The sequence below is a fragment of the Parambassis ranga genome, chromosome 12, assembly GCF_900634625.1.
Source record: "Parambassis ranga chromosome 12, fParRan2.1, whole genome shotgun sequence".
NCBI classification, from domain to species: Eukaryota; Metazoa; Chordata; class Actinopteri; family Ambassidae; genus Parambassis; species Parambassis ranga.
This window is the reverse complement of record NC_041032.1, coordinates 4,498,348-4,510,431: the sequence shown is the minus strand read 5'-3', so window position 1 is coordinate 4,510,431 and position 12,084 is coordinate 4,498,348. Positions and strand designations below refer to the sequence as shown.

Here is a 12,084-nt window from a genome sequence, read left to right as displayed (position 1 = left end):
ACAAATTGAATCAATGCAGACCAATACTGTTTTTGTACCAGCCAGTAAACACGGTCATTTCTGCTCTAGCATGGACATTTAATGATGGGTGTCTATGGGGATTCACTCATTTTTGGAGGCACCCCCGGAGGCCACAGGGGGAACTGCAGTTTTGGACACTCCTAGGTCAGCTCCATTTCTTGTGTGTTTCTTCTGTGTGTGTGTGTGTGTGTGTGCGTGGGTTTCTCTCAAATGCCCATCCAGTGTATGGCACATGCTGTTGTGCATAATATTCTGTGACACTAACAATCATGTTGTCACTTTTTTCCTATATCCTGCCATCTGATTGGCTGGCTACATTTTAACAGGTGTAGCTAATAAAGTGACCAGGAGTGTGTATATGCATGAATTGAATGCTTCAATAATAATTAAACATTAGTGGCAGTTTTAACATTTAAAATGGCATGCAACCACTTAGTTTTAGATCTCTTAGATTTGCAAGAGAATCATACAGAACTCAAAGAGCCAGTGACCTCTGGATCCTACATTTCCCACAATGCAACGATAAACATCTTCTCCTATTTTCATATAACAACTCTTTTGTATAAAATCACTAGAGTTTGACTAATAAAAACATTATGCCCCCACCGCAGTCCCTTATCTCCCCCAGCAGAGGGGTGTGGGTAGACCTCCCTCCCACAGGCCAGCTGGATTACGTATGTTAATCTAATCCCATTCATATTCTCACTGTTCTGTGTCAGACTGACGAGCACTGGACCATCTTATGCCTCACACACACACACACATACATGCAGGATCAGGTGCCCAAGTCTGATAAGGACTGTGTGTGGAAATATTAGCCTCATCAGCCCAGCCCAAAACACATCATGGGAAATCCCGTGTCCTCCCATGATCATGCTCTTATCACCGCAACCTGCGCCAAAGCCCTAAACCCTAGTGTCGCCACACGCCCCCAGCAGCTTTATGCCAAGGATCATCTCCGATGTACACATGGGCCGAATAAACCCCAAAATGCTGTTTACTGTTCAGAATTGCTTCAGTTTTTGTTTGTGATGGTTTTGTAAACATATGATCGCTGAGAAAAGCTTTGCCAATGATCCTACTACATTTACACTATTGTCAGTAAAATGTATATAATAATATGAAATTTATTGTCCTTAGAGTCCCATAGAAAAGTGCTAACAACAACGTGTGGCACCTTTGTCATCATAATTCTTTTTTTTTGGTGTATATTATCACCGCCCTCTATATGATTTTCACATTTGCTGCTTGTGTAAACAGCAGTTTGTTTTTCTGCCATGTTGGTCCATCGCAGCTGAAAAATGTGCCGGAAAGCCTGTGTAATAACTAATGGATTGAAGGCAGCAGATGTTTGTTGTTGTGATGTGTGCCAGAGTGTATTGACGGCAACCTGACCGGAACTGCCACGCAAACAGATAGCAGACAAAACAGATTATAGGTCTGGCAAGCTGATAAATGAATGCTGGTTTTGGATCAGTGCAAAGGATTGTGGGAGATCTGTAAAGTGACCTAATTATGACCCAACTCTTGGTGCTAGTAAGCCAGAAGGTGCATTATCATCTATAAGTAATGGATGACTGATAAACGAAAAGTCATCCACTTTTACATGGTTACCGTTAAATGAATGTGCAGTGCTGGTGTTTCTGTTCATCATAGTAACTCAGAAGTTCAGTTTTCCCTGAGATATTGTGGGTGTGTGCTAACACAAATCATGATTTTTGGTGTCAAAACAGCAGTAATTAGGAGAAGAATGACAGCCGTCCCACATGGGATTCAAACCATGGTATACCAGGTAAAATATTTCTATTCTATTATTATTAATGTTTTTGCCCTGATCGTTCTCAACATGAGCAATTGAGTCATTTTTTCATGACTAATTAATCGGATTATAGTGCACCTAGTTTACTAGCTATAGGTGTATGAGAGATACCCGCTGATAACTTGCATTTAATGGGATGACAGGGATTGGAGCGAGAGCTGATTTACTTTATATCTTATATCTGTATATTGGGAGCTCTTGTTGTGTCACCATGTTGCTACAGTAGCCCATAAGGGATAAAATTCTGGTTCTGATTTTAACATTTTTGTGCTGATGTGTTGGGTTAGTGTGTGTGGACTTTGGTTGCACTGGAGTTTACCACATTACATACCAGAAAATGTGATTTTATTATACACAAAAAAAGCTAATGTTGAATGTATATTGAACCTTATTAGGTGCCTCTGCCCCCTATTGGCCAGTTATGTATCATATGCAGATGTACTGTCCCACAGATCATGGTTTTATCATGTTGTCTGTGACTCAGATTTAATCGACACACTTTGCTTCATTGCAAAAAATTTTGCCTCTTAGCGTGCATGCTCTAGTTAAAGCAATATTCTCAATTGCACTTTTTTTTGTCACAGTTGGCCTTTGGGTCAGTGATGGCCCAGTAGGTCGGACAGTTTGTAGCCTACAAGCAGCTGATGAAAGTATCTGAAACATGACATGACACTGGGGAAATTTTCATCACAGCAGGACGTCCAGTCATTCTAGCATGCAAATGTCAAACACACATATGGGAAGAGGCATAAAAAATGTTTTAAAAAGTGGGCCAAACAAAATGTGCACTGACTCACAGAAAAATAAACTTTCCACGGGGGCGCTCACGTACACACTTTCTCATTTCCATTGTGATATTTTTCAGTAGTGCACTAAGATGATGAGAAGCAGCTCGTGGACAGATTGCACGTCTGATCTCGGATTTTTTTCTATCTGCAGGATAACCTGCAGCCAAAGATGAAGAAAACTCCTCAACCCATCCCGTGTAATGATTTTCTAATGAAAATGTGTCCCACAGATTAATTTGAGTCCTTTGTTGTTTTCAGCTCTCGCTCTGTATTTCTGCACAGCGTGAGATAAATTCCTTTGGTGCGAGGCGTCAGCTCTGTTTGAATTTATCAGAAAAAGGGAAAGGTTGTTCTGCATCCCTCCTTCGCTGCTTTGTCAGCTGACACTGACACTTTTTGCTCAAACGTGTGTAAATGCAAGCATCAAATACAAAGTGTAAACTCGTCCTGCTGCAAATATGCTTGCCCGTGACCCTTCCTCTGAGTAGGTCAGGAATTATACATCTGCAGAAGAAGAGCAGAAGGCAGAGGAGATGGTTTAGTTACTCACCTTTTTGATACAACTCTTTTATTTTCAACAAAGCTTTTATTAACCTTCGACTGAACTCTCACCTGATCTTGAGAAAATGACTTTGACATCCATATGACAGGGCGTGCACACACCTACCTGTGGTCACAAACTCACACTTGCCAGTTATATATAGGATATTTTCTGTGGGGCAACCTGCAAGTTAGCATGTCATTAGCTCCCTTGCCAAAAGCCAGTCGGATCTTTATTTAGCTTTAAGATTATGGAAGAAAATAAGCCATAAATTTGATTTTATAATATTTAAAATTACAAATCCTAAACATAAAGGGCTCGTGTTGTGCTATAATTGAACCACAGCATGCTCAAAGCGACAACATCCCCAGCAGTCTAGCGCACTGGCTACAATACAATGCTTTGATGACATTAGCCCTATCTGGCCACCTGTTTGCTTGGAATTGTTGAAGAGGAATCAGCAGTCATCATATATTAGTTAGAAGTTGTTTTCTCTTCATCCGCTATAGTTGCATTACCATATTCTACAAATAAAATCACAGTCTCAGCAGCAGCAAATGGACCGTTTCAACCATCATCAGCCAAATTGACCTATCTTTTGCAGATCTTTTGCCTGAGGGGGTTCACCAGAAAGCTGCACTACAACTTGCCCCATATTGTTCATATCAAATGCTTGGATTTGAGCTGCCCTATAACACTAACAGTATTGGTAAAATGCTTAGCAACATTAAGAATATAAATGGACTAATCCTTTCAAGGTCAAAACATGAGTTCTTGAATTCCATCAGTCGTCATAGCAAGTTGTTTTGTGCCTGCTCAGCAGAGCTGCTCAATAGAATTATCTTTGTCTGACTCCTGCTGAGTCACCAAATGCCTACAAGAACCTCTCACCACCACCCCTCATTCCCAAAAAATCCTCCTGCCTCCCTTTCTCAGCCTTAGGCTGTAACACTGCCTCCCAATTTGTTATGTTATGATCTGATTTTTGCGAGCAAGTAAGCTAAAAGAATAAGAAAGTAACAATCTTGTCTGCACCATTGTTGAGTCGTTCATAAGTGTTATTAATGCCGCTGGGCTCAGGAAGCTCAATGATAGATTTACTCAATGGTAATGCAGAGCTATTGGCTTGGTGAGAAGAAACCCTGCACGCGAAGAGGGTAAATCTATGGCGTCTCCTGCTGCTCTACATTTTACAGTGTAGTCAGAAGACTGTGATACATTTTTTAGTGGTTTGGACGCTGTACTCTGGATGTGAAATCGGCTCTGAAGTTAGAGTGCTGACTTTCAGCTTTAGTTTGTGTTTACATCCATGCCAAATGAATTTTAGATGTTTAGACTAATGAAGACTTTGGACTCATTTTTTGCAGTCTTTGAAATATTTAGACCTCTTCTGGTGCTCTAAGGAATGTCTGCATCCCACTGCTATCACTTTTTGTCTTCATCTTAAGCAAGTACTTTTGCTATCAGTGTGTTGCTGCATTGTCTAACGAAAGTCTTTTTTTTAAATACATTTTACATTTCATATCAGATGAAAGTCTTCTCTTTTGTACATTTGAAAATATTGACACTTGGATCTTGTCCGTCTCTACCCATCTTTTTTATTGCTTTCTCTATAGGCTGGTGCCACATTGATCTGTCTGTCTTTTTCAGATTTCAGACAGTGTACAGCCTGTTTTGATGGAGCTTGACATCGTCTTACACGCAGACATAGTCACGCGTAAGTGAGCAGTTGCATGTCTGCTGATGTAGTGTGAAAATGGGACAGGTCATGGACATGGCTGCGACACATTGGCAGGTGTTGACCAGGCTGAAGCGATCTATCGTGTACAATTTGCACACGTTAGCCACCGCTGCCCTTCCTGCCTTTCAAGCTGCGCAGGTTCAGACCGAATCAATGTTCTAGGTCCTGAAGCTAAATAAGCTCTGAAATTGATCTGCCGGTACATATTCGCATCAATACTTCATCGATAGCTGCAGGAAATGCATTTCTCAAAGGCTTTAACATCATCTGCATTATGCTAAGCTAACCCACATTTTCAATCAGTGACATAAGTAGGAACTCTGTGCATTGTGTGTGTGTGTGAGTGTGTGGGGCCTGGATGCCCTGTGTGAGCGTACAGCTGTTTTTTTTGGCACTGATGGGGGCATGAGGGTCTTTCAAGGCCCTCAAGCCAACCCGGAGGCTTTTCTTGCACGGGCCGTGAAATCCCCTGTAATCAAGCAGCTGGAAGGTCTGCTTTGAGGGGATTTAGTGCAATGTGGCAGGTGCCAATCTGACTGCAATCAGGATTTACGCGGGCCAGGCTCCTGATGGCGTTTAGCAGTTTTAACATGAGCTGATGCTTCGAGACTAATCAGTCATTCATGAGGTTTTCTTGCACAGCGCTGGTTGTGTAAAGGCATGCTGCAGTGTGTGTAGTCAGATCTAACACATAAGAGTGTTTATAATCCACATTTATGCATGATGGCAGACGTACAGCCTTGACTTTTTTTTTGCCTTTTTTTTTATTATTTCTCTTTGTGCATAGAGACTTTTGTTAGAAAGACCTCAGTGATACTTGGGCCTTACTTTGCACTCTAATACTTTTAGTTATTTGTGGCTTGTCTTTCACAAGATATGAGAAATCTCTATTCCATCACAAAATCTGTGTAAAGTCCCACATAATAAAGGATTTGCACTGAGCACAGTGGGGTTTAAGTGACATAAAACTAAAGCATTCCACCTACACTGGGGTTCAAGACTATAAGTAGGTTTCTATCTTGCACACCCGGGTTTGAGTCGGGCTTCAACAAAGACAGAGGGGTTTGAGCCCCCACAAAACCATTGATTGGTTGCCAACTGGACGTTCAGGAAGCACACATGGGGTTAAAGTCCCAAAAAGGATTTCCAACTAAGACGGTAGGGTTTTGATACACAAAAAAATATTAAGGATTTTCACCCAGGACACTAGTGTTGTTTGTTGTGATGACATTTGCATTAAGCTTCAGAGAGACAGTCAATAAATGCAAAAAAAGTAGTCACAGAACTTTATGAACTTTATCTCAATGAACTCAAATGCCTGTGGTATGAATTCCAAATAATTGGTATTAAGATGTTGCCAAGAAAACATTTCACACACCATTGGCAAGCCCAGTGCCCAGTACAGCCTCAGGTTTCTCTTCTTGGCTGACAGGAGTGGAAGTCAGCATGGTTTTCTGCTGTTGTAGGCCATCCGCCTCAAGGTTGGACGTGTTGTGCATTCCGATTAGTTTTTTGTTTGTTGTTTTTTTTTCCTCCTCACCACAGTTATCTTACTTACTGCACCCTTTGTGTCACTTCCCACCAGTCTAGCCAATCACCTCTAACCTCTTTCGTCAACAAGGTGTTTTTGTGCAGAGAATAGCCATTCTGTGTAAAGTGTCATGTTTGTGTTATGTTTGTATTCAGTCTATTTTGTATTTTTGTGTTGTACTTTGTTTGTAGTCATCAGTGTGATGATAGTACGCACTCAATGTCTGGCTGCAAGCCCAGTTAATTAGGCTGTAACCCAATATCCAGCTGTATTTATTGAAGGTTTAATGCCCCATTTTTCCTTTTTAATGTTTCTAATAATAACATCGTTTTGTAGTATTTGTATCCTGGCTGTTCTTGAACCTATATAGTGGTGTCATATTAATTATATGGTCTGTTGAGTGGAAGGATGAGCATCATACAAAGTAGAAAACAAATATAAAAGGGAACAAAAAAAGACATGGAATAAGAGGAGGTTTGTAAAAGGCAAAAACTCCCAGAGGCAGTGGGACAATCACACACACACACACAGAGAGAGAGAGAGAATCAGTCGTCCCTACACTGTATGTCTATTATTGATGGGCACGCAGGGTTCCCACTCAGCCATCTGTTCTCAGCTCTCCCACTCCGTGCCCCTTTCGCTTCATGCCTACCACTTTGGCAGGCTGGCATAAGCAGAGCAATGCTGTCCTATCAAAGTGTGAATTCTTCATAAATATGTCACAGTACCAGAGAGTGAACTGAAAAAGCCCAGAGAGAAGGAAATGTGGAAAATAAATAGTAATGCAATTAATTTTTCATTAATTCTGCCTCTTTTTTTTGGATGACTTCCAGCACATTGATTTGCACTGCATGATAAATTCATGCAACGACTGCATCAGATATAAACAGGATTGGCAGTCGGGGGTGTGTGTTTTGTGATGGGCTGTCAATACTCCTCTCGTGTGCCCGTTTTCAGATCTTAATCAGATCACAGCCACGCCCTCCTACTGTTAATAGCATATGGCAGCAGTTTTGAATGGTAATTGATGACCATGCATATTCACTCAGAGATGAGGCCCACGGTTGGTTGCCAAGGGGAACAAGTTACTCCATCCTTTTTTTTTTTTTGTTTTGTTTTGATTGGCTGCAGGGTGGTCACATGTGGTGTCACACTTGGCTCCCAGCTGGGGGCAGAGGTCGCATGTGGTGAGTCTGGAGACTAGTTAAGTGTGGCATGTGTTTGCAAACACTTGGCCTCGCCTTGCAGTTAATCTACAACTCAGCACACACAAACGACTTCTTACATTGCACGCCATTTTTTTTTTTTTTTTGCACAGATGCGGTAATGTTGTCTGATTCAAAATTGATCATATGTGAGTAAAGGGGTATTTGTTTGGGCAGGCAGGGATGGGGTTGGGGGGGGGGGGCTTAAGAGAAACCTAAGCTATCTCTCCATCATGTGTCTTTTTCATATTCCTAGAGGGGTAAAAGAGGCTTTATTCTGCAGGCCTGGCCTCAGAGTTAAGACCCCCCGGGGAGTACAAGATGAGAGGGAAATTAATAATGTGTAGGGACTCAAAGGCTTTGACTGAACCACAGGATCAGAAGAGAGTGAAGAGAGTGTGTGTTTGTGCCAGAAAAGGAAACAGAAACATGAGGCTGAGAGAGAGAGAAAGGGGAGAAAATACAACCAGACCATCAGGCCACCTTCCAGCCAAGGCTCGAAAAAGGAGTGACATTATGAAATGGATAAAAAGAATGTTTTAAAAGGGATACTCCACTCAAAGGTTATCCTGTAAAAGTAGCTTTTTCCACAATCAAATCTGTTTAGACTGAAACAAGAGCGCTGCATTAAATACGTGAGAACAACTTTTTATGTCCTCTGAAAACAGACTGCAAATGTGCATGTCTCACCAGAGCCAGAGGGAGTCACAAACAGACATGATTTTTTTTTTTTCTTCACATTACGGCACAAAAAAAAAATCAGAACAAACTTCTACATTTAATATTAATAGACTTCTGTGTGATGTGATGTGTGAAAGTCGCGTGAGCAGGCTCAGTGCTGGCACACTCTCATCTCCAATCGCCAGCCTACTGCAGCCAGTCCGTGGCCCCGTTGTGACCTCTCTGGCTGTAATCCAGATGCCCCGCTATAGCCTTTGAAACCCCGGACAAACCGGAAGACCTGAAGGCAGCTGGATCTGACAGCAGATGATCACACCAGGCTGCATGAAATATTAATTGGCGTTAAATACCAAAATGTATCCACCCAACACCCAACATTCTGTATTTTTTCTGCTTTCCACATGAGACAATGTGGACCAAAAAACAAATAATGAAGATGGGGCAGTGTGCCCATATGTGATCCCTCCCTCCCAGGACGGCCAGGTGGGCAGAGTGCCAGAAAGCAAACACAGTGGTTTCTTAAACATCGCCTGGCTAAACAGAGCTAAATTAGCAATCTATTCTTCTTTGTCTGCCCCTCTGCACAGTGCTGTTAGAGTATAATATGTTAAGTAGGTGTGTAATGGTAGACCGGCCCCATATTGGAACCATTAAGCATGAACATGACTGCCTATTACACGGGTCTTTAGCAACACAGAGAAATAACCTCTTATCTTCTTGTGAAGGGGGGAAAAAAAAGAAGCTTCGTCGAGGTTAGACATAAATGAATGTGATGCATTCTCCATGTTGTGTTAAACACAAGAGCACCTTGAATAGAGAGAGTGAAAGGTGTTTGGTCAACAGCGCTTCACTTTTGAGTACTCGCCGGTCCTCTTGAATGACAGCCATTAGCAATTTGAATGTTAAACACCCCTGATTTTTCCCACATTGTGTGTTGGGAGAAAATAGAGGGGGTCCGACCAGAGGGTGCCGCACCTGCTGACAGGAGAGAGAGAGAGAGAGAGAGAGAGAGGTTGAGATAACAATTTTCTCCTCCCTGTAGAGGAGACATCTGGCAACGCCACGCTGCCTCAACCACAAACACACCCAGGAGAGGGTAATGAGGCGTAGTAGTCAGGGTTGGGTGTGTGTTTTTTTTTTTTGTGTGATTTTGGGGTTCTTCCTGAACTAGACTCTGTAGAGCTCACACCATCTGTAGTCAACAATAAGTGGCATTAGATCAGCTTAGATATAAACGCACACATTTGTGTATGTTGAAATCGATGTCACTATTAGCATTGTGACCTGCATCCATAACCAAACACATAGAACTGACAGCATCTCTTCTTTAAACTTGCTGCCTTCAAAACCTTGACTGTTTACCTCTTTGTTTATTTCAGGTCATCTCCGCCCTGTCGAGGATCTCCCACCACAGCATTGCACAAATCAAAGGCATCAGGTATGTGCAGAAATTCCTCTCATTCATCATCTGAAGCCTTCCACAACATATATATATATATATATATATATATTTTCTTATATATTAAAATGCATGTGGCTATTAACATCTGCTGCTCATTTAAAAGGCAATTTCCATTTTAAGCAATTAGCTGCAGCTTTTAGTCGCTATTATCTCACGAGGCAAAATAATCCACAGCGCATTTCCATCTGTCACTCAAACAGCACAAATATTCGCAGCCACCAATAACGCTTTCTAGCTTAAAAAAAAAAGGCCTTTTTGATTTCTCTTCATTTGCTCGATCTGCTCGCACACCGGTGCCGCATAAAAAAAAGCCATTTTATCTGACGGAGTAATGAGTTGATGGAGCGCGCCCATTTGGAGCCATGCCAGGAAATGAAGAGAGGAGAAAGAAAAGGGAGAGAGTGACAAAAAAAGAGTGAGAGAGAGCAGGTCCCTTGTCATTAATAAAGACAACACAACCTGCTGACTTGCTTGCTAATTCACTGCCTGTCCACACCGGCCATTTTGCTGCAAAGTGTAAAAATCAATACACATTTAAAGCTTGGTGTAATTCACACTCAGAGATTTCCCATAAATAAAAATATTAAAGTTCAGAATCTCAAATTATGGGACAGGCTGAGTTCTATTTGATTCATTGCCTTTTCATCAAGGGTCATGCACTTGACTGCAGGGGTGTCCCAGGGCCAGCCCCAAAGGCGACACTGACCTCTGCCTTACAACAGAACAACAACACTTTCTAATAGAGAGATCAATAAAAGATTAAGTATAAGGTCACGTATAGCCTAAACCAGGAAATCTACTCACTATGATCCAATGTGAGTAGAAGTTCGTCAACAGAACGGCAACTAGCAGATTGCATAGTGTCAGCTTGCTTTGAGTTTTTGTTAAGAAGTTATAGGATCAGTTCATATCCTGCAAACGACAACAGGAAGCCGAGTCAGGTGTTGATTGGCAGCAGTGTCACTGCAGCAGCAGCGCTCATTTGGCATGAATATCTAACTGAGCTTCAGGTTCGCCTGTTTCTTTCTTGCACATATACAGAAGGACATTTGACACACACATAAGCACGACATGCTCTACAATCCATTATGGTGATGCTATTAAGCTGAGCACTTAAGCAACGTGACCCCAGTTGGCCTTTTATAAACAGTCTCTTCACCGGCTTTATGATAAACATGCTCAAGGCAAGGTCAGCTGCATTCAAAGTTCTGTCTCGCTTCACAGCTCCTGTCATCTGTGTACAGGCATTACAACAGCTATAACTCATTCAAACATGCACCATACAATGTATGTAAGTAATATATATATATATATATATATATATATATATATACACGGGCTGAATGGACATGCCCTCCAGGGCTCGTGTGGCACTTTTCAGAAGGTTTGAAATTGCATTATAAGAGCACGCAAAGCCCATTCTTTCATTATGTAGTTAGGGTTATGTGGTTAGGGTTGGGATTAGGATTAGGGTTCAAACCATTTTACCAGTGTTTATAAATGAATCATTTCAGTGGATGAACTGATAATCTTCTGCAGGTGTATTATGCAGGGTTGTCTTCTAACCATAGACTCTAAATAAAGATGGATGGCATGCTTCTGCCTCAGACCATTGAACAAAAGTGAGTTCAAAATATCTAGTTTAGAGACACCATCTTGGAAACAAACCCTTCACAGTAGAGGTCAAGAGGTGAAGTCACATCACGATGGAAGCAGTGGTGTTTATGACCTATACTGCAGCTGGCCAGTAGGAGGCAATCCAAATGTTGTGGCATCACTTTTAGGAAGCTGTCATGTTTAGTTCTTAAGTTCCAACCAAGAAATACAATAGATATAAACAACATCGACAGGTAAATAACAAAATAAAAGTAGTCTCAAGATTTGGAAATGTTTAGAAAGGCTAAATGAGCTTTGTGAGTAATATTGGAAGGGCTCTTTAAGGGGCTAATTGAGAGGAACAATGGATTTTTTAAGAAAGTGATTTAAAAGATCTGTTCCAGCTTTAGCACCTCGGGGGGCTTTGATGCCCAGACAATAACCCTGTGATCTCAAATCGTTTAAGCACAGACATCACATCGGGTCATCCATTGATCTTTAAAACCACCGGAAAGTTCCTTACTGCATTAAATCTTTGAGTAACATTGCCACAGGCGGGATCATTGGTGTTCTGTTGAAGCCCCATTGATCATGTCTGTTCTCTGTAATCAGGCCTCTGTGTAGTTCACACTCCTGTCACTGTGTCAGCACCGCAGGCCTGTGCTGAAATGTAAACATACATTTACATACACTACAGTG

The 12,084-nt window shown here is 41.6% G+C and overlaps 1 protein-coding gene across 1 annotated transcript in view; it reads left to right on the top strand.

Annotated features, from left to right (window-relative positions):
* Positions 1-12,084, top strand: part of LOC114443437 (guanine nucleotide exchange factor VAV2-like) — a 120,964-nt gene that overhangs the window by 103,605 nt on the left and 5,275 nt on the right. Inside the window, exon 3 of the mRNA XM_028417453.1 lies at positions 9,707-9,765. Within this exon, the coding sequence (XP_028273254.1) occupies positions 9,707-9,765 (59 nt within the window). The remainder of the gene's footprint in view (positions 1-9,706; positions 9,766-12,084) is intronic.